Consider the following 24,997-nt stretch of genomic DNA (forward strand, 5'->3'; position numbering starts at 1 on the left):
GATGACCTCAACATCATGTGCCCTGCAGATCGTAAGGTCTAAAAGGGAAACTTTACTCATGCAGTGTAAATATTAAAAAAACTTGCTTTACAAGATTGCTTAAAAGTACATCGTAAGTATGTCTGGGGTTTGAAACAAGTGAGTTAAAGAGAATGAATAAGTTGATTGAGTGGTTGGGTTAGTGAGTGGGTGTGTAAGTGAGTGGGCAAGCGAGTGAGTGGGTTAGTGAGTGAGTGGATATTGTTAATAAAATAATTATTTGAAAATTTATTGACGATGTTTCTTTGACCCAGATCTCTTCACTGTATCAATTTTAAGTTAATTCATGGAGATCAATTGAAATATTAAATAAAGCAGGGCTAACTTTAATAAATTAACAAAGACTACGATGAATTTTTTTTTCTTAAGTTAGTGACAGAGTTTACTGAATACAAAAGTTGTAACTACTCGAATCGCCCTGGCTTGTAAACTTCAGATGTTATCTCAGAAACGTAAATTATTTCACCATAGCCTATATTCTTACAGAAAAGAATGGACCATTGTGATCACAATCCGAAAGACAAGCTACAGTAACAGGCAGCCATTAGTTTGGGGATAAAATGAATTCATACCAGCAAAAACGTGACTATAGTGTGCTAGACTAAAAAAACAAAACAATTTAGGCTACGTTACTCAGGAGAAATTCCATCGTTTTGTTGTTGTTTGTTTGTAAGAAAGACGGTCAGACTCTAGAATTGCATTGGCGTAGCCGTACAGCAGCCGATTTAATTAACTCTTGTTGCATATTAGCGAAAACAGTTTGAAAGGTCTGTCAATGAACGTTGAATATTAGAGACTGATTGAATGGTGTAATACTGGGTTCTTACTTCCTGAAGTGCTCTAGACACGTGACGAGACAAACACTATACGACTGACTCAAGTCCGTTCAGCAGACAACAGTTCTTGTTTTCACAAAGCTTCTATCAACTCACACTGTTTGTCTGTCTGGTAAACAGTTTGTAAACCCTTTCTAGGATCAAGCTGAAACTGTGTACATTTATTTCTTTTACCTGACAACACAAGAATCAATAAAAGAAATTTACCAATCAGTTATTAAGCTATTTGTAATTAATTGTTTTATTTGGAATCTCGAACAAGGAAAGAAATAGTACTTGATTGAAATGTGGTATAAGCTGAATTAGTCCCCTTTATAGGTATTCGAGCAAGGCTTAGTGAAATAGAAACAATAGATAAATTTACAAGCTTCCATGTTCATAGACTCTTCGCTAGTAGAGTGGTTACCGTGTTGGTTTGAGAAGTCTTTAGCCTATAGGTTCGAAAATCGAATTCAGGTCACTCACTTTTTTTCTTCTTTAATATAAATTATATTTAAGAAACGACCACCTAGATACCCCGTTCTTTCTCCCCCACCCCTTTCCCACCAGATAAGTGATAGGATCATAGCGTATTGAGAAAGCTAAAAGCCTGAAATTCCGTTAAACAAAAACAATTGTTAAAAATATTTCTAATCTAGACTAGATCTATTACAAATTTAATTACATGACTCATCCAAACTAGATCTAATTAATACACTTAATATAAACTATGTTTTCTAGAAATATTTTTTTTTAGTATTTTGCTTCTTTGGTTTAGGAGAAGTAGTTTTGACTGCGTCTGACAAGTACATTAAAATAAATAAACCATCTTCCTTTTGACAATCTTGTGGCACAACATCAAACTAATTTTTGTTGCAGCTTCTTATAAAGAAGATTCTTTGGTGGAACCGTTTGATGCTTCTTCAAGACTCCTGACTATTGTAATTGTCTTTCTTCATGTGTGAGACTGCCTCCGAAATCAAGATGCTTCGTTTGGTGGTGTCACTTTGATTTGTACTCTTTAAAAACCGCTATCAGTTTAGAGCTAGCACAGATAAGTTAAACAAAAAAACATTTATTTTCTATTTTTAAAGCATTCATTAAAATCAAAAAACGCAATTGAAATCTAATGCTGAATTGCCAGTTAGAATAATTTTTGTTTCCTTAAAACTTTTTAGAATAATAAAAAAATGTTTTCTTTAGCCTCTTCATCACCAGAATCGACCAAATAAAATAGTACTCATATATTAACAGTAGACAGAAAATTAAAAGATTAAAAAGTTATATAAATATTTAGATTTCTGAAATCTCCGCGGCCACATAAAACGGTCTGGCGAGCCTCACGCGGCCTGCGGATCGTAATTTGCCCACCCCGGTGCTAGATTTATATTATTCTATGATTATTTCAGTCAATCTTTTCTTAGAAGATGGTGCGCAAATGTTCCTGAAGATTAATTTATTAAACTCTTTAATGTATAGGTCATGCGGAAATTCTCGAAGGCGTAGTCTATTCTAGTTCCTAGCAATTTTTTTTTAATACTTTGAAACATTATAACGGTCAAACTAGAGCTCTTCCAGCGTGGCAAAATAGCTAGTAATTCTTTTCCCAAAGACATACAACAACTGTCAAATTTCTAGAGAAATCGTTAGAGCCATTTTCGATGTCCTTGTCCAAGTTTGATTTGACTTTTATACTTTATACTTTCTCCTAAAATGATTGTTGACCACACTAATATAAACTCAGAGTCTTACGAGCTTTTTAATCTAGTTTATATTATTCCCCCTTTTAAAGGCATAGATAAGTTCATAAAGTCATATTTCGGTCATGGTTAGTTCACTCCAAAGCGGTGACTGTGGTGTTCGCTTTACAATATTGTACAAACTGATCACTCTGTATAGAGCCGAGAAGGTGACTAGTGGTTTTTTGTTTGTTATTTTTAAATTGAAATATGATTAAAACTTATCTTATATAACTTTAAAATATATGTTTTAATCTAGAACATGTTCTACATCTTGACAGAACGACATCTGTGTGATATTTCTAATCTGGATTCCACATTTTTTCCCATTAATTGCGTAAGGTTAGATCTAGTGTTTTTTTTCCTCGGAAATTTAAATAAAGCTAATTATTTTTACAGTTTTCTGCGACGCTGATCTTTAGATTTGTAGAATAAAGGTCAAAGTTCACTAAGTGGACGCTTCAGAAAATAAATGCCATAGGATCATTATAATGTATCTTTACAGACTAAAAATAAAAAACTAAACCAGAGAAGTTAATGGAAGGCAATCAATATTAAGTTTCTGTAGCTTCAAAATTATTTCCCCTAAAGTCTTATTCTATAAAAATGTGAACATTTTATATTTATTTAGAAATAAAACAAAGTGAATGCTGCTAGAATTTAAAAGTTTTGTCTGGAATTCTTATGCAAAACTAAGAATATTATTTCAGGTTTTGATCTGGTAACCAATGGTAGGCTCTTTCTTCGTATCTAACTGTGTCTCCAATTTTCAATGATGAAACTTTTCAGCTCTCTGTCATAATTTTAGTATCCACAGTTAATAAGAAACAATGCTATAGCTTTGGTATTACCATTATAGTTTCTGATGGCTGTCTGACTTCTACAGATTACTCTGGAGCTGTCTGACTTCTACAGATTACTCTGGAGCTGTTTGACTTCTACAGATTACTCTGGAGGTGTCTGACTTCTACAGATTACTCTGGAGCTGTCTGACTTCTACAGATTACTCTGGAGCTGTCTGACTTCTACAGATTACTCTGTAGCTGTCTGACTTCTACAGATTACTCTGGAGGTGTCTGACTTCTACAGATTACTCTGGAGCTGTCTGACTTCTACAGATTACTCTGGAGATGTCTGACTTCTACAGATTACTCTGGAGCTGTCTGACTTCTACAGATTACTCTGGAGATTCTGACTTCTACAGATTACTCTGGAGCTGTCTGACTTCTACAGATTACTCTGGAGCTGTCTGACTTCTACAGATTACTCTGGAGGTGTCTGGGTTTCTTGTACGGGTGTATTCGATGCACTTAACAAACAAGTCACAAGACCTACACATGGAACAAGTCACAAGACCTACACATGGAACAAGTCACAAGACCTACACATGGAACAAGTCACAAGACCTACACATGAAACAAGTCACAAGACCTACACATGGAACAAGTCACAAGACCTACACATGGAACAAGTCACAAGACCTACACATGGAACAAGTCACAAGACCTACACATGGAACAAGTCACAAGACCTACACATGGAACAAGTAGAAAAGACCAAAGTCCAAACCGTTATACAAATACAGATGCTGTTTACTATTGAAAAGGGTCACCGTCGAGTCTCTGTCTGTCACGTTGTCCCTCTGAAGTCCTAAGACCATCTGACTCTATTTACATAAATAACCTCTAACCCAACCAAGTCGTGACGTCACCAAATGTTTCATTCAAAGTCAGTCAACTATGGTGCGTCTCTCTATACAAATTAATACTACTGTCTCCCAAGACATAGAAATAGCAAGGATGCTGTATCCATGTATCAGATCTCTCTGCAGCATTACTAACAGTTGAGGACAATCTGTAACCAACCGACATTCCCCCAAACTCATCCTAAGGATCTCCACTTTCACTCAATAAGTCCATCTGAAAGTCGAAGATAACTAATCAGCTACCGAGGTAATTGAATTCCATGAAGAACAGCAGGACACCAGAGCTGCATCGACTTATGGCTCCGCCCTTCTAACACCCGCGCTTGATAATTAATTCTCTAATGAATCGTGAAGTCAGAGCTTATGAAGAAATCGACTAAGAAAAGGTTTGCTCACTTCAGCTTCAATAGGCAACAAAAGTTGGAAACATATCAAGACAGAAACATAAAGTAACTGAATAGAAATAATGTAGATCTCGTCAACGTGTAATTATTTATGGAGTATACAATACATAAATACTGTTTGCTATTTCGGTTATAATAGATGTAATTTCGTTTTATGTTTTAGAAGAGTGTTTAGTGTTCGCTCTATTGTTTATAATCTGTTGCTTTATTGTTTGCATTGTTCGCTATAGTAGGTGGTATACGTGTGAAATAAAACATAATCTAGAACAGGGGGATACACTGTTGGAGACATTGATTAATGGTACAGTCTTAGCTCGGTCTCGTCTCTTCGACTCATATTCGGTATATATATATATAAGGTGGGAAGCGTGGTCGAAAGGCTTGTCTTGGCTACTTATAAAGGGGGCTCGAGGTTCGACACCCGACTTGAGCAGAGTTGTGTTTTCTGAGCGCATAAGGCAGCACGGAAATCTTCTCCCAGAACCGAAAGGTCCCGGTTCGGATTTCTGTGAAGACTGGGATTTTTAATTTCGGGATTTTAAGGAGGCCCCTGAGTCCACCCAACTCTAGTGCAGGGGTCGGCAACCTGCGGATCGCGAGCCACATGCGGCTCTTTGGATGTTAAGCTGCGGCTCTTTAGTTCTATGCGAAAATATTATTTCCCAAGGTCCAAAAGAAGAACTTTTAGGATTGCTACCGGTCCCGTGACAAACTAGGAGAGAAGATGTAGCGAATGTCATGCAAAAATACCATGAAGACATTAAGATCGATTTAAATAAAATAGTTTCAATAGCAACTGATGGAGCCAGCAGTATGACAGGAAAAAATAAAGGAGCTACTACGATTCTTCGGAGCAAAATAAACCATGAAATTATTACATTTCACTGCATTATACACCAAGAATCGCTTTGTGCCCAAACATCTCCATACGAAATAGATGAGGTCGTGAATTTGGTAATCAAGATTGTTAACAGAAACTTGTCGAAAGCACTCTACCATCGTCAGTTTAAAGAATTCTTAAAGAAATGGAGACTCAGTATTCCGACCTCCTTCTTTGCAATAAAGTGCGATGGCTTTCCCAATGTAAGGTGTTGAAACGTTTAGCTTTGTGCTTGAATGAATTAAATACATTCCTAAATGATAAAGACATTAATCACCCTGAATTAAAGAACGACAAATGGTTGCAAGCATTTTACTACAAGGAAAGGGATACCCTTTTGGTAGAAGAATTCGTTTGTTTTGAAGATAAAAAAATATTCTTTTTGCAGAAATTATTCAGAGCGGTCAATTACTTCATTTTCAAATTGAAAAGCAATATTGCGACTGTTGACATGAGTTATTTCAACACAGTTATAAAATAAAATTAAAGATGAATTTGTCGACAGATTTGAGCAATTCAAAACACACAAAAGGATTGTAGCATTTAAAAAAAAATCTTCTTAACGCTATTAGTACCGAAATCCACATCGAGCCATTTGAAATTGATGCTGGATCTTTGGACATGCAATTGATTGATTTAAAATGTAAAGCTTTGTGGAATGGAAAATTGACAGAGTTGGAAGAGTTGAAGGTCCAGAAATGAATATAACGCAACAAAAGTAGACAGCTTTAAAAGAAATGCGCGAGATTAGACTCTTAGATTCGACGCCTGGAATAGTCTTCCAGAGTGCTACAGTCAGGTGAAAAGTTGACATTTGGAATGACGACTATTGTCGGATCTACATATTCGTGCGAGCCTCGTTCTCTTGCATGAATATAATTAACAGTAAAGTAAGAAGCCAACTATCAAATGAAAATTTAGAGTTATGCGTACCGTCGCACAAAAAAAGCCCTGTATATATGTATATATATATATACAGGGCTTTTTTGTGACGGCACGCACCGGTACTGCGTACCGGCAACTTTTTCAATGTGGGCGGAAAATTACTTTTCTTGCATTTTAATGTTTACTGTTTATTATTAATTTATAAGTATTTGAAAGTAAGGCAATCCATCACTGAATAACGGCACCTATTTTTTTTTCACATTACAAAAAAAAGCACTGTATATATTGGAAGAAAAAATCTTGTGGCTCTTTAAAGAGGTTGAAATTTTGTTAATTGTAATTTTTGGCTCTTTCGACTCACAAGGTTGCCGACCCCTGCTCTAGTGGGTACCTGTGTTTAGTTGGGAACGTTGTGCTGGCTACATGACACCCTGCTACTAAACCGTTTGCCACAAAAACAGATGACCTTTAAATCATCTGCCCCATATATCGCCAGGTCTGAAGAGGGGGGTACTTTAATTAGTACGTATTTATTTTCTATTGGTTCAAGCTTCGTATGCCCAATGTTGGGGGGATTACTTGCTTGTATTCAATAGGTATAACGTCTGTTTCATTAAGGATCACCTGAAAGCCGATTATGAGCGCGTCTCTAGTATGCATTGAATAGTATACCCAAGTAATACTATATCGTCTGCAAAGAATTAGAGAGTTACAAAATAACTTCTGTTCTTCGTGACAATCGACACGTTGTTATCACGTGACCGTTACACTTAGCAGCATTTCCTTCTCTTTCTTCTTATCCAAATAGAATCGAAAAATTAAATTAGCTCATCATTTGCTATATACAATGACAGAGATTTGTAGTCTACGTTATTCGATAAGATTTGATAGCATATACCCCCCCCCCCGGATAAATGTAATGAAATAGAGACTCTGAATTAATGGATTCAACTGAAATACGAATAAGCAGGGCTTTGGCCCTGTTTTTGTTGAATTGAATGTGAAGTAATTAGCTTTTATCTCGCTAGATGTAGACTTTTTCAGGTGCTTGTTGAGGTAGAGGACTACGTGTCTGAATGTGTTCTTGACTTCCCAGAGCTTCCATTTGACCAGCCCGAAGTTGAAAGGCGTAACACAACACAAGATTATTAACAATTCAAACAGAGAAATCGAATGAAATACAAAGAATGCTTTCTATACGCTGTTAATAATTCAATCGTAATTGGATTAGGTAGAGACAGAACGAGGTAATGAACAGAACCCTGCACAATAGCGATGTAATTTGTAAACCCAAACTCAATTTTCTTTCTTGGCCACTTCTTCAAGTCTGCACCTCTTCTCATGGCCTCCTACAAAAAAAGAAGCTATAAATGTGTTGTATCGCCTTAATGGCAAATGTTTCTGATGAATAGATGTATGATGTATGATGTACACAGTTTTATCAACGCAATGATGTCATTTATAGTTAAACAGCCTGCAACTGGAATGGCTGAATTTTTCATACGGAATCGTCTCCCTTGGGGCGCACTTACTACTGAAGGCTTTTGCATAAGGAAAAAAAAAGATTTTTTGATATTTATTCAAATCAAGAGATGAAGAACGGAGTGGCGTCTACAGATTGTAGGGAAATGCACAAAGATCTTATTTAGATAATAGAAACATAGATCTAGGAATCGCGATGCTAACGTTGGGTTTTAATAACAATTACCCAGTTATCTTCTCTTGCCCCAGGACTTTGGCACAATGAAAGTTCCCAGGGGCTTGAGAAAGAAATCCGTTGTTTTGTTTTTTAAATCAATTGAAATATATTTGTGCTACTTAAATGTCTAATAAAGTAAAACATTTAGAATAGTAGTAAAACAATGTTTTCCAACAAAATTTTGTCATTAGTGTTTTTTTCTAACATGTGTTCTTGATCAATTTCTATTTTTAGGGGACACTTTGATTTCTAAGTCAAAACGTGGTTAAAAAAGACAAGTCTAAATTCTTTTTGAAGCGCCAGAGTTGGCAACAGTTCTTGAATGTATATATAGCTCTGTTTGACGGCTAGCTGATCTTTTTTTTTTTTGTTTCTTACTCTTGACTAAGACAGCTTCGTTTGTTTTTCTCTCTGTGAGGTACGTACTAACACGCACTCTGTCTACATGCACTCCGGTCTTGGGCTATTTCCCCCCACATACTTTCGTTGATGCCCGAGTTTCTCATATCTCGCTTGAAGTCATCTCTGTAGGTTAGTCTTGGGCGGCTTTTGAGTCCAACTTCCTCCACAAGAACAGCATATAAAATATCTTTAGGGATTCTTCCATCTGGCAAGTGGGTAACAAGCCAGCGTAGTCTTCGTCTATCTTCCCTATGTCAGTAGAGCAGAGACTAGATATATATATATAAATATACTAGACATATATTACCCTCGGCCCGCGGGTCTTAATTTGCGTATCACTGTCGATATAGTCACTGAGAGTGTTTTGGAAACAATTAAATGAAATAATAATGCTATAAGAAATCGAATGCGTAAATATAAAAAAGTGTATGAATGGAGCTATCAAAATAGCTAATCGACCTAAGTCCAATTTGTTAATAAAAACATTTGCTTGTAGGTCTACATATATTTAGATCTAGATCTAGAGTCTAGATACTATTACAACAGATGTAGATCTACTATTATAAGAGTGAATTCAATGGCTCAAGAAGCTTATTTATTATTGTATGTTAGTATATTTAATATCCTTCATATGGAGCCTCATGTAGCCTATCCAATCATAGTGTGTTTACATAGCGGTGTGCACGATACATGAATGGGACTATTAAAATGCATGCCAACATGGAAGCTATAGCGAACGAATGTATGAAAAATACTTAGATGTCGGCTTGGATAGATGAATGGGATTATAAAGTACGTCAGTACTTCGAAATTCACTGATATAAGGAACGAATTTATGTAAAATGCATTTGAAAGACAAATTTGAAGCTTAATTTTATTCAATAATGAAATCAATAGACTATATTTTGTATTTTCATGTGTCAAAGTAAAAAACTATCTGTGCAAAGTGTAGTTTTAAAAATTAGATCTAGATCTAGATCCTTTCAATCTTCTTCATGATAAACATGGTCTAGATCCATAAAATAGGAATATTTTTATAGAGTTGGACAACTTTATTTTTGAGGGTCTTAAGTTTGTTTTAGGGATTTATACATACGTCACGGTTCCAGTTAGTACCCAAGGAACATTTATGTTTTGATTGGTCAAACGGTTTTGATTTCTATTCGTAACAACATACATACATACATACATACATACATACACCTCACATTCTACTTTATAATATATATATATATATATATATATATATATATATATATATATATATATATATATATATCTATATTATAAAGTAGAATGTGTGGTGTATGTATGTATGTATGGATGTATGTTACTTATAGACATCAAAACCGCTTGACCAATCTTGATAAAACTAGGCAGGAATGTTCCTTGGGTACCAACTTAGACCGTAGTGTATGTATTGTAGCCCTAAAACAAACTTAAGACCCTAAAAAAAATATAGTTGTCCGACTCTATTACAGCTATAGTATTTTATGGATCTAGGCCATGTCTACAATGTTGACATGAGAAAAGATAGAAAGGATTTAGATCTAGATCTAATTTTAAGAAATACACTTTGCGCAGATAGTTTTTTACTTTGACACATGAAAAGACAAAAGAAGATCCATTGATTTCATTATATAATAAAATTAACCTTCAATTTTGTGTTTCAAAAGCATTTTTTACATTAATTAGTTTATTATATCTGTGATTACAGATTTCCTGACGAACATTCTTTCATTAGACAATTCCGTAATGAATCGCGTACTAAATATTAATTCGTTTAATTGTTTACTTTATAATCCCATCCCTAGATCTAAAACTCTAATTCAACTCTAAGATGATAAAACTTCTCTTCGCACAGATAGTTTTATACTTTAACACATAAACATATTAATTAAAGTCCATTCATTTCATATTTTGATCAAATAAACATTCAAATTTGGTTTTCTAAAGCTACATTCACCCACGAAAGCTGCGAAGCCGAGTTGAGATAGGCCTAGATCTATATTCATTCATGAATCGCGTACTAAAAATTATTTCGTTTAATTGTTCACTTTATAATCCCATTCATTTAACAAAGCTATCGCTCTTTTCTTTTTTAATAGATAAGAATGTATCGACTTCGGGTAAACCCATTTTCGCAAACCTAATTTTATTTTCGTAGCGAAAGAGAAATAACGTAAAAGGATCATTAGCTAAGTTTAACATACATATAAATCCAATCCACTAGATTATTCAAAAGCATTTTTTACATAAATTAGTTCCTGATATCTACAGATTTCCTGGCGAACATTCTTTCATTAGACATTACCAAATGGTTACACATTAACACATCTCTCTTCTGAGGTCTGAGTCTATTCCTAGGCCTAGGTCTAAAACTCTTACTGAACTCTAAGATGATAAAACTTCTTTTCGCAAAGATAGTTTTATGCTTTAACACATAAACATACTAATTATTGTCCATTCATTTGATATTTTAATCAAATTAACATTCAAATTTGTTTTTCTAAAGCATTTCTAATACATTCATTCGCTGTTCGCTAAAGCTGCGTAGCCGTGTTGAGATAGGCCTATATTCATTCATGAAAAAAAGTTCACGCATGCGCAGCACAGAACTCTAGATTAGTGTAGATTTAGATCTACGTCTACCTCAAGATCTACTTTATACTTTATACACATGAACGTAGAAAATTTAGTCTATTCATCTCAAATTTTAATCAAATATATGTAGGCCTACAAGCAAATGTTTTAATTTGAAAAAAAAATGGATTTAATTAAGCCTATTAGCTATTTTGATTTGATAGCTTCATTCACACTATTTTTACATTGACTTATTCGCTTTACTTATTACATTATTATTTCGTTTAATTGTTTACAAAACACTCTCAGTGACTATATCGACAGTAATGCGCAAATAAAGACCCGCGGGTCGCGGGTAACATATGTCTAGTATATATATATATATATATATATATATATATATATATATATATATATATATATATATATATATATATATATATATATATAAGAGTTGGAATAACTGTTGTTTTAATATATCATCTAATCTATTGGTGTGTATTAAATGTATTACGTCTAATGTGTATATATGTTTTATTTATGTGTTAAGTTGATTTTTATTCACATATCTTTAACTTTTAGCTGTAATTAGGACTTGTAGCATCATTATATAATATATAAATATAAAGTACATAAAAATATTCTTTTAATGAACTGGAAATATTTTTTCGACAGATACAATATGATTATAGACAAATATTTAGCGTTCAGTGTCACACATACACAGAAGATAAAATTAATTTCTGTGAGAAGGTTAATCTTTTCAATGCGTTAAGAAAGAATAAAAAAAAACAACTAATAAATTTGTTCCAGAAGCAAAGATTACTTCTGCTTTAATAATGTGTGCATTCCGAACTGTATTCAACAGCCTAGGCTTAAGCATTAGAGAATGATCCAGACTTCTGATGGATTGATTTCCGGTGCCGGTCCTTACAATTTTGTGAATTTCTGACAGGAAGACAGAATTTGAAAAAAAAAAAAATCGAGATTTTTTTTCCTATTAAATTAATTTTCTTCATTTCAATTTCTCCAAGTCTTTCCTTTTTTTTAACTGGTGATAATTATTTGTATGGCTTCCAGACATGCAGATATTGTTGAGCTCTTTTAATTCAAATGGTGTTGACATAAGTGTGTAAATTTAGTTAAATGCAGATATAGTGCACATATGTAGCTAATTCTTCTATTAATTTAAATAATTGTTTAACATGCATGACTAGACTGGCGCGTAGGACGCAATCATCTTGTGTTTCGAAGTAACGTCTGTATTTTATAAGATAAGATAAAGTTATTATAGAAAGAAGTGTCTCACCAACAGATACATTTCAATATTGAATCCTGTCACATTAACTTTTGCGAGGTACTTCCTGGCGATTGGTTGACTTCCTTTTTCTGATAGCGCAATTTGTTCATCTAAGGGAGACAATTTAAGTGTTTGATGTTCTCATTAGCTCAATGGCTCAAGACATAAAACTACACTTCAGGAATTCATCACATTTTTTTTACAAATTAAATGATAAAAAAACATTTGACTTGCAGCAATCGAAAGGAAACTTGATGGGCAGGTTGTTTTTTTTTTAATTAGCGCTAAAAGTGCAGAGTTGTGTTGAATGTCAGAAGATAGCATTTAGATTTAAAATTGAGAAATTATAGAATTCTAAACTCTAAAATAATTTACATTCGGTTCATTATATTAGATGTTAGAGTTTTATCATCACCGCTGACCGTTTGAGAACTCAGATTGTGTCACTCTGTACTGTGTAAGATTTTTATTTAAACATATTTTTGAATAATTCCCCCATTACATAATATATGGAAAAATTCAGTGATACATCATGGTGATATCATTAGGTCTATGAAATGTCAGGGAGACATCATTGGGTTTTTCAAATGTGTGTGTTGAGACATCATTAACTTTTTCAAATGTCAAATGTGTGTGAAGACTATAGCTTTAACAAATGTGTGTTGATAGAACATTAGGTTTATCAAATGTGTGTTGACATCATCAGATCTATTAAATGTGTATGTAGACATCATTAAGTCTATCAAATGTGTGTGGAGACATCATTAAGTTCATCAAAAAGACATCATTAACTTTTTCAAATGTCAAATGTGTGTGAAGACTATAGCTTTAACAAATGTGTGTTGATAGAACATTAGGTTTATCAAATGTGTGTTGACATCATCAGATCTATTAAATGTGTATGTAGACATCATTAAGTCTATCAAATGTGTGTGAAGACATCATTAAGCTCATCAAATGTGTGTGAGAGACATTTTTAAGTCTATCAAAATGTGTGTGGAGACATCATTAAGTCTATCAAATGTGTGTGAAGACATCATTAAGCTCATCAAATGTGTGTGAGAGACATTTTTAAGTCTATCAAAAATGTGTGTGGAGACATCATTAAGTCTATCAAATGTGTGTGGAGACATCATTAAGTTCATAAAATGTGTGTGAGAGACATCATTAAGTCTATCAAAAATGTGTGTGGAGACATCATTAAGTTCATAAAATGTGTGTGAGAGACATCATTAAGTCTATCAAAAATGTGTGTGGAGACATCGTTAGGCCTATGAAATGTGTAAGACTACTTCACAAAAGTTGAATAAAGTACGGCCCATGAAATTATTATTTGGACTTTATCCTGTAACAACAACACAATTATGATTTGCTTAATTAAAATTTAGAAGATTCTAGACTTTAGATCTCTTTATATTAAATCCATGTATACTTATACAGACGTAATACTGAGTACTTTAACAGAAGTACACAGATATAATGACAAAGAAAGACATAGTACTCATCTAAAGAACAACTTGCACATGCGCACTGACACGTACATCTCTGGACATCTGTCTTTGTGTCTGTTCAATATGAAGTCATTGAAGTCTATTGACCTATAAAATGTCACTTCTCTAGGTGGCTGTACTTTATTCAATCTGGCAGATTGACATGGTGACACTGTCCTGTTGTCTAGACGTCAACACATTAGGTACATCATCAATAGAACATTATTTCTCTAATTGTGTCGTCAGATTTGGTTTTTGTTTACATTGCAATTCATTAACGAAGTGTTTCCCAAACATTTTCCTCAACACTTCGCACATTCTAAGCATTTATCGGAACACTTTAATTACTTTTTAGAGAGACTAATTCACCAGGTGGCCTACTTCTTAATTATTCCAGTAGTTCGTGGAACAATTATTGAGGCGTGCTCCGCGGAACACTGTCTGGGACACATTGCATTGACATATTACACGTACATGTTATTACCAGTGTTTCAATACTGACATGTCCACATATTGACATGTTCACATATTGACATGTCCACATAAATAAATAAATGGCTTTTATATAGCGCTACTTTCATGCTTATAGCATGCTCAGAGCGCTGTGGTCCAATCTCATTTGTGGACCAGTGTGTGGAGGGGGTATCTGGGAGAAGGTTTTCCGTGCTGCCATCAGGCGCTCAGTAAACACAACTCTGCTCGAGTCGGGTGTCTAACCTCGAGCCCCCCATAATAGGTAGCCAAGCCAGGCCATGTTCAAGCGTACTTAGCCTCTCCACCACGCTTCCCAAATATTGACATGTCAACATATTGACATATTCACATATTGACATGTCCACATATTGACATGTCCACATATTGACATGTTATGGTAGAGTGTAGCCTACCGAATAAACCGTCTCTCTTCTCTAGTGGGGGAGATCTTAATGACCCACCATGTATTTGTTTGAGTCTTTTGCACCAAGTCAAGAAAATGTTTTACTAGTGTCGAAATACTTCCTAGGGAATCTAAGACCAGCCCCATTGCGTAGTGCTCGTAGGATTAGTGGGAACTAGGATTGCCGACATCACCTGAAAGCTTGTGTACTATTTATTTACTGTACGTTTTTAAATATGCTGAGCCAAAACATCTATGAATCAGTCTTACAATAGCCAAACATCACAGGGCGATTTTAAAAGAATACGCTAAAACCATTGTGCTATATCAAAAATTGGTACCTAGTTGGACACAGTGTTGTATAGAACTTCAGGCTGGACACAAGTGTTGTATATGACTTCAATCTGGACACAAGTGTTGTATAAAACTTCAAGCTGGACACAAGTGTTATATTAAAACTTCAAGCTGGACACAAGTGTTGTATAAAACTTCAAGCTGGACATAAGTGTTGTATAAAACTTCAAGCTGGACAAAAGTGTTGTATTAAACTTCAAGCTGGACACAAGTGTTATATTAAAACTTCAAGCTGGACACAAGTGTTGTATTAAAACTTCAAGCTGGACACAAGTGTTGTATTAAACTTCAAGCTGGACATAAGTGTTGTATAAAACTTCAAGCTGGACATAATTGTTGTATAAAACTTTAAGCTGGACACAGGTGTTATATATAGCTTCAACTTTTTACTTCATGCTTAACTAAAGCTCATTGTGACCACCAAGGGCGGCACGGACAACATCAAGCAGATAGGAAGATTCCTCCCAAATGAGTTTCAGGATGTCCACGTTCACAGAATTATTCGATCTTCCAGGTCATTTTACAGTTTACTGGTAACTGTGGAACACAAACTTTCTATTTAACATACAGAAACAGTTGCAGGCATAGAGGTCGTTGGGAGCTGACAGGCGCAGAGAGCAAGGTCTTTAGCACCTCGTCTACCAATCCACGGCTGAGGCTCGAACCATGAGACGCTAATGTGACGGTGCCCTTTCTTATTGGATACTTAAGTCATTAGAATCTACTTGCAGTAAAGGGAACAACCAGATTTTGATCATTTCGATATACGTTTGTCTTGTTTGCGCATTCTTATTGAATAACTGTATATTACAACTTGATCTATTACGATGAATACACTTCTTTTTTGGTACAAGTTAACTTCTTCTACATGAGTCCAGTTCATGTTCTCCTTCCTGTTTTCATGATATTCTCTTGCAGTTACAAACTGGTCCCTTTCGTCTCTACCACTTGGCGCTAGATGTCCTCCAGTATTTTTCTTTGTTTATGTCAAGCGTATTAAAACTGGAGATTACTAAACAGGAGATTACTAAACAGGAGATTACTAAACAGGAGATTACTAAACAGGAGATTACTAAACAGGAGATTACTAAACAGGAGATTACTAAACAGGAGATTACTAAACAGGAGATTACTAAACAAGAGATTACTAAACAAGAGATTACTAAACAGAAGATGAACAAAGTGGAATATGTTCGTGAATATTTCAAATCTTGATATTTTTTTGATTAACTGGCAAAATAAAATTCCCTGCTAGGAAACAGTATACATTAAGTCCAAAAGTAGTCAGTCTATTTGATTTTGAGAAATATGCTTACATTTAAATCCTATACATTTTTATCATGTCTGTATATATTTTTATAATACATGGACTAAGAATACAGGATCTAGCTGCATATCAAGACTCAAGTATTGGAGATTTGCATGGATGGAGTCTAATTTGTAGCAAGGGAGATTTTTTTAAAGGAGTGAATCCAGTGTACTGAACACGGGCGTATTTGAATAAGTCACGTGATAATTTGTTAGCACTTTTCAGCCTTGCAAATTTAAATATTTCTGGGCTCCTTCACTTGTAACACAAAGTCTTGTTATTTTTTTACCAACTCCTACCAACTTTTTCTCATGGATAATGTGCACTTTGATAAAATGGAGTGATAATTGTTAAAAAGGTAATTGAAGTAGGATTTGTTTTAAGCAGTTTCCAACGATTATAAATAGGTAGTCAAACTTTGCTTTACATGTTGTAGACTATCTTACTAGCTTGGGATTTCCAACAGTTGAAATGGAATCACAGTAATTTACTCACATATCTAAATGTAATTTCACAATGTTTTAACAACAACCGAAAATAGTTTTTTTTTTCTCTCCAAGAAAACATTTTAAATAGCTCAACATAAACAAGTAAATTAGTGAATGAAAAAATGGTTTATATAAATACATTCTACTCATAGACAGTCTGTTTCCATAGAAGTTAAACATAGACAGTCTGTTTCCATTGAAGTTAAACATAGACAGTCTGTTTCCATTGAAGTTAAACATAGACAGTCTTTCCATTGAAGTTAAACATAGATAGTCTGTTTCCATTGAAGTTAAACATAGACAGTTTGTTTCCATTGAAGTTAAACATAGACAGTCTGTTTCCATTGAAGTTAAACATAGACAGTCTGTTTCCATTGAAGTTAAACATAGACAGTCTGTTTCCATTGAAGTTAAACATACGTGAAAGAGAAAAAACGATGTAAATATTGATGTCTCATTGAAGAGAAAAAAAGTATGCGCTGGCATGATAAAAAAATGACATCTCCAGTCAGCATTGGGGAACGGAAATGGGTAAAAGTCAATGTAGATGCTGACACCAAAATTAGTCTCGTATTAAATGAATAAAGCTTTTAATTGAACTACAGACAGGATCTCGAGTTCAGTGCTTGCTGTTAATTAGCGTGTCAGACAACTATTATTACTGTGGACATCTGAAACAAAAAGTGCTAATGCAAATCTGAAGAGACTTGTTTTATTTCATTGAAAGAGCAGGTACATTAAACTGTAACTGAAAAGATTTCAGCGGCCCTAGAATAAAGGTTCAAAAGGCTTTTTCACTGGTAACGTAAACATGAAGTACTCCTACTGTTGTTGTTGAAAAATACGGAAAGTAACCTTCACCTTCAAAGACAGTCTGGAATAAATCTGTAAGAGTGTGTATGTGTGAGCAGGAATGAATAATGCCATGGAATTGTAAAAGTTTGTTTGGTACATACGTCATGCGGAGAAACGAAATTAAAAGAGATTATGTGTAAAGAAAATATTTACTGTACAAATAGAGAGGTTGAACAATCTGGTAACAACCCCCACATAAAGTTAGATCAGTCTAGACAGAAGATAGTCCAAGAGAAGATAGACCAGTATAGGCAGAAGTTAATCCTAAAAAAAGATAGGACAGTCTAAAACTATAGATACAATTTAATCCTAAAGAAGACAGGACAGTCTTAGAACTATAGATACAATTTAATCCTAAAAAAAGATAGGACAGTCTAGAACTATAGATACAATTTAATCCTAAAAAAAGATAGGACAGTCTAGAACTATAGATACAATTTAATCCTAAAAAAAGATAGGACAGTCTAGAACTATAGATACAATTTAATCCTTAAAAAAGATAGGACAGTCTAGAACTATACATACAATTTAATCCTAAAAAAAGATAGGATAGTCTAGAACTATAGATACAATTTAATCCTAAAAAAGATAGGACAGTCTAGACTACTAGAGTCTAGAACTATAGAAAGAATTCTAGAGACTAAGAGTAGAGTGTCGCTAAAAGATAACAATGTTTCCCAAACGTTTCCCATAGCAGAACACTTTGACACATATGGTTTACTTAGCAGAACACTTTGTCACATATGGTTTACTTAGCAGAACACTTTGACACATAAGGTTTACTTAGCAGAACACTTTGACACATAAGGTTTACTTAGCAGAACACTTTGACACATAAGGTTTACTTAGCAGAACACTTTGACACATAAGGTTTACTTAGCAGAACACTTTGACACATATGGTTTACTTAGCAGAACACTTTGACACATAAGGTTTACTTAGCAGAACACTTTGACACATATGGTTTACTTAGCAGAACACTTTGACACATATGGTTTACTTAGCAGAACACTTTGACACATAAGGTTTACTTAGCAGAACACTTTGACACATAAGGTTTACTTAGCAGAACACTTTGACACATATGGTTTACTTAGCAGAACACTTTGACACATATGGTTTACTTAGCAGAACACTTTGACACATAAGGTTTACTTAGCAGAACACTTTGACACATATGGTTTACTTAGCAGAACACTTTGACACATATGGTTTACTTAGCAGAACACTTTGACACATAAGGTTTACTTAGCAGAACACTTTGACACATATGGTTTACTTAGCAGAACACTTTGACACATAAGGTTTACTTAGCAGAACACTTTGACACATATGGTTTACTTAGCAGAACACTTTGACACATAAGGTTTACTTAGCAGAACACTTTGACACATATGGTTTACTTAGCAGAACACTTTGACACATATGGTTTACTTAGCAGAACACTTTGACACATAAGGTTTACTTAGCAGAACACTTTGACACATATGGTTTACTTAGCAGAACACTTTGACACATATGGTTTACTTAGCAGAACACTTTGACACATATGGTTTACTTAGCAGAACACTTTGTCACATATGGTTTACTTAGCAGAACACTTTGACACATAAGGTTTACTTAGCAGAACACTTTGACACATAAGGTTTACTTAGCAGAACACTTTGACACATAAGGTTTACTTAGCAGAACACTTTGACACATATGGTTTACTTAGCAGAACACTTTGACACATATGGTTTACTTAGCAGAACACTTTGACACATATGGTTTACTTAGCAGAACACTTTGACACATAAGGTTTACTTAGCAGAACACTTTGACACATAAGGTTTACTTAGCAGAACACTTTGACACATATGGTTTACTTAGCAGAACACTTTGACACATATGGTTTACTTAGCAGAACACTTTGACACATATGGTTTACTTAGCAGAACACTTTGACACATAAGGTTTACTTAGCAGAACACTTTGACACATATGGTTTACTTAGCAGAACACTTTGACACATAAGGTTTACTTAGCAGAACACTTTGACACATATGGTTTACTTAGCAGAACACTTTGACACATAAGGTTTACTTAGCAGAACACTTTGACACATATGGTTTACTTAGCAGAACACTTTGACACATAAGGTTTACTTAGCAGAACACTTTGACACATATGGTTTACTTAGCAGAACACTTTGACACATATGGTTTACTTAGCAGAACACTTTGACACATATGGTTTACTTAGCAGAACACTTTGACACATATGGTTTACTTAGCAGAACACTTTGACACATAAGGTTTACTTAGCAGAACACTTTGACACATATGGTTTACTTAGCAGAACACTTTGACACATAAGGTTTACTTAGCAGAACACTTTGACACATATGGTTTACTTAGCAGAACACTTTGCTTTTTTAAAGTTGGATTTTTTTGTCTGTTGTTTAAACTTGATGTGTTTATAATTAAACCATATTCTAAATTAAGCATAACTTCTTGATGTTACACACGATATTGGTCAGCTGATTTCTAGTATCTGGTGTGGCGTCAACCCAGTTTCTATAGTCATTGCAACCAAAGAAAATCTTGCTTCTCACAGTTTGTATGAAACTGAAGTAGAATCAACACGACAGATTGTTTCAAAAAAATTGTGTCGGTACTCTTCAGAAACACTCGACCAGAAATCATTGAATGGTTCATCTTTGATTTTATTTGTGTCCTAAAATGAAGAATCAGAATCTAGAACAGTTCATAGTGATGTTATATAATTTAATTTGTTACGAATAGCCTTTTTTCCCCTTGGAATAGATGTATTCCTGTGTAGGACTATTAGTTAATTATTCCAGAAGTTTTTGAAACACTTAGGCCTCGAGGAGCACTAGGTTCCGCGAAACACAGTTTGTTAAACACTGCCATAGAAAGATTGGATACTGTAACTGAACTGGAAGATTATTCTCACAAGGAAGAACAGAAAAAAGCATTTAAAAAATGAAATATTTATTGTTTTGTTATAAACTCACTCTGTCTGTCTGGTAAAAAGATTGTACATGTTCTTTCTACGATACCAAATCTGGGATCAAGCTGAAATTTCGCATAATTATTTCAACACAAGAATTAAAAAGTAATAGAAAAAAATAAACCAATTAGATAATTAACTATTAATAATTAATTATTTTATTTGATATCTCGAACAAAGGAAAGAAATAGTGCTTGACTGAAGTGGTGGTATAAGATGAATTAGTCCCCTTTATAGGTCGCCACTTTAAAGTAAGCTTGAAAAAAACAATAGATTACTATACAGTCTTCTATTTTCATAATGACATCACTATTTGTTGGCTTGAGCCATGAGTTCGAATGCAGGTCGCCGCCCCCCCCCCTTTTTTTTATAAATGTGCTTAAAAAGAGATGACATTAAAATTCAAGCAGATCTCCCTTTCTTTCTTCCCCCTCCCGCCACCCCGTTGTCTCAACTGGTCCAGACAAGTGATACCACCATAGCGTAATGAGAAAGATAAAAGCATGAAATAGCGCTAAAGAAAAACAATTGCTAAAATCGCGCAGATATATTGTTGTTGGTCTAGATCTAGGTAAAGTTTCCCTTTCAGATCTTGCGATCTGTGGGTCAGATGATGTTAAGGTCATCTGTTTCTATGGCCAACGGTTAACAAGCAGGCTGTTATGTGGCCGGCATAACGGCCAACCGCCTTTACTTTCCCCAACTAAAGTCAGGTACACATTAGAGTTGGGTGGACTCAGGGGCGCCCTAAAAATCCCGAAGTTCAAAATCACATTTCTCACCGATATTCGAACCCAGGACCTAAGGCTCGGAAGCCGAGCGCTTAACCACTCAGCCACCGCGCCCCCTGGTCTAGATCTATTACAAATTTAAATACGTGTTTGATCCAAAGTAATGATACAGTTAAACTTCCTATAAGGTTTTTTTTTTTTAATTTTTAAAGTATTTTGTAAGTCTTTCTTGTTTCTAATTGATTTCCCTGAGATAACACAATAATTGAAAATTACTCAAACCGAGATACAATATTCCAATTTTTCAACCAACACAAAATTTTAATAACAATGCTTGAAAGTTCTAGTCTAGAAATCTCAAACATAACCCCGATGAACAAACCAGCAGAAAGACAGACAACTAAATTAACTTTTTGTTTTATTTGATCCGATCTTCCAATTGACTTTGAGTTGAACTCATATAAACATCGATTGTCTCTTGACACTATCTGAAGGGGCACGAATAGAAGAAATCTGCAGTTGGGACTTTAATCAAAGTTTGTCCACAGATGAACTGGCTAGTACTCCCCCCGCTTCTCACCCGCCCCAGAGATTTTGTTTCTTTCTAAAGCAAGAGATATCAGGCCGAGCTGTGACTTGAATTCTATCTTCCTTCTTGTTTCTTTCTAAAGCAAGATATATCAGGCCGAGCTGTGACTTGAATCCTATCTTCCTTCTTGTTTCTTTCTAAAGCAAGATAGATCAGGCCGAGCTGTGACTTGAATCCTATCTTCCTTCTTGTTTCTTTCTAAAGCAAGAGATATCAGGCCGAGCTGTGACTTGAATCCTATCTTCCTTCTTGTTTCTTTCTAAAGCAAGATAGATCAGGCCGAGCTGTGACTTGAATCCTATCTTCCTTCTTGTTTCTTTCTAAAGCAAGAGATATCAGGCCGAGCTGTGACTTGAATCCTATCTTCCTTCTTGTTTCTTTCTAAAGCAAGAGATATGAGGCCGAGCTGTGACTTGAATCCTATCTTCCTTCTTGTTTCTTTCTAAAGCAAGATAGATCAGGCCGAGCTGTGACTTGAATCCTATCTTCCTTCTTGTTTCTTTCTAAAGCAAGAGATATCAGGCCGAGCTGTGACTTGAATCCTATCTTCCTTCTTGTTTCTTTCTAAAGCAAGATAGATCAGGCCGAGCTGTGACTTGAATCCTATCTTCCTTCTTGTTTCTTTCTAAAGCAAGAGATATCAGGCCGAGCTGTGACTTGAATCCTATCTTCCTTCTTGTTTCTTTCTAAAGCAAGAGATATGAGGCCGAGCTGTGACTTGAATCCTATCTTCCTTCTTGTTTCTTTCTAAAGCAAGAGATATCAGGCCGAGCTGTGACTTGAATACTATCTTCCTTCTTGTTTCTTTCTAAAGCAAGAGATATCAGGCCGAGCTGTGACTTGAATTCTATCTTCCTTCTTGTTTCTTTCTAAAGCAAGATAGATCAGGCCGAGCTGTGACTTGAATTCTATCTTCCTTCTTGTTTCTTTCTAAAGCAAGAGATATCAGGCCGAGCTGTGACTTGAATCCTATCTTCCTTCTTGTTTCTTTCTAAAGCAAGATAGATCAGGCCGAGCTGTGACTTGAATCCTATCTTCCTTCTTGTTTCTTTCTAAAGCAAGATATATCAGGCCGAGCTGTGACTTGAATCCTATCTTCCTTCTTGTTTCTTTCTAAAGCAAGATAGATCAGGCCGAGCTGTGACTTGAATCCTATCTTCCTTCTTGTTTCTTTCTAAAGCAAGATAGATCAGGCCGAGCTGTGACTTGAATCCTATCTTCCTTCTTGTTTCTTTCTAAAGCAAGATATATCAGGCCGAGCTGTGACTTGAATCCTATCTTCCTTCTTGTTTCTTTCTAAAGCAAGAGATATCAGGCCGAGCTGTGACTTGAATCCTATCTTCCTTCTTGTTTCTTTCTAAAGCAAGATAGATCAGGCCGAGCTGTGACTTGAATCCTATCTTCCTTCTTGTTTCTTTCTAAAGCAAGATATATCAGGCCGAGCTGTGACTTGAATCCTATCTTCCTTCTTGTTTCTTTCTAAAGCAAGATATATCAGGCCGAGCTGTGACTTGAATCCTATCTTCCTTCTTGTTTCTTTCTAAAGCAAGATAGATCAGGCCGAGCTGTGACTTGAATCCTATCTTCCTTCTTGTTTCTTTCTAAAGCAAGATAGATCAGGCCGAGCTGTGACTTGAATCCTATCTTCCTTCTTGTTTCTTTCTAAAGCAAGATATATCAGGCCGAGCTGTGACTTGAATCCTATCTTCCTTCTTGTTTCTTTCTAAAGCAAGAGATATCAGGCCGAGCTGTGACTTGAATCCTATCTTCCTTCTTGTTTCTTTCTAAAGCAAGATAGATCAGGCCGAGCTGTGACTTGAATCCTATCTTCCTTCTTGTTTCTTTCTAAAGCAAGAGATATCAGGCCGAGCTGTGACTTGAATCCTATCTTCCTTCTTGTTTCTTTCTAAAGCAAGAGATATCAGGCCGAGCTGTGACTTGAATCCTATCTTCCTTCTTGTTTCTTGTTCATTAGATGCAGGGTATCATACTTTGAAATACTTTCGTCGTACAGTCGTGATAACTGCAGTCCTGTTATACTTGCTCAAACGTGTATAAACTTGTACATGATGCTAGAACCTCTTTCCTTTATTGGCAGTTTTAACCAAATCAAATATTTTTGATGGCCGCATGGTGGTCTGGTAGGTCCTCGGTTTAAACCCTCTTCACCGCATTCCCGCGGTCTTGGAAAAGGCTTTAGGCTAAACGTAATAATCTTTAAATCTAAAGAAACATCTGAGGAAACATCTGAAACATGTCAAACAAACAAGGAAACATTTTTTCAAATGTTGATGCATATATTACAAGTTACTAAGAGAAACATCATTGGTGCTGAACAAACACTCATATTTGTGACATATTACATACCTACATATCAGTGACATATTACAAACATACATATCAGTGACATATTACATGCATACATATTAGTGAAATATTACATACATACATATCACTGACATATTACATGCATACATATTAGTGACATATTACATACATACATATCACTGACATATTACATGCATACAAATCACTGACATATTACATACATATATATCACTGACACATAACTAATTCACAATCGGGAGTCACACATTCTTTCTTATGGGAAATATCCATTGTAAAGTAAAGTATAGATTTTCGAATTAAATAGAAAATGTAAGTTTTTAAATGCGAAGGCGACATATGACATTATGTCAGAACAGCCAGAACAGCCAGAACAGTCAGAACAGCCAGAACAACTAAGACAAAATACTATATACGACATTTGATAGTTTTCTGGCTTCGCTTCTCAGGAGGTTTATTTGGAACCAAACAACCATCAATTGTGATAGTGAC

At 35.0% G+C, this 24,997-nt stretch overlaps 1 protein-coding gene across 1 annotated transcript in view; it reads left to right on the forward strand.

The window, feature by feature from the left end:
- Nucleotides 1–3,930: 3,930 nt before the first annotated feature.
- Nucleotides 3,931–24,997, forward strand: part of LOC129924544 (uncharacterized) — a 33,303-nt gene continuing 12,236 nt past the window's right edge. The window contains exon 1 of the mRNA XM_056019868.1: nucleotides 3,931–4,139. Coding sequence (XP_055875843.1) covers nucleotides 3,931–4,139 — 209 coding nt within the window. The remainder of the gene's footprint in view (nucleotides 4,140–24,997) is intronic.

Source organism: Biomphalaria glabrata, chromosome 1 (genome assembly GCF_947242115.1).
Source record: "Biomphalaria glabrata chromosome 1, xgBioGlab47.1, whole genome shotgun sequence".
Classification (NCBI taxonomy): domain Eukaryota; kingdom Metazoa; phylum Mollusca; class Gastropoda; family Planorbidae; genus Biomphalaria; species Biomphalaria glabrata.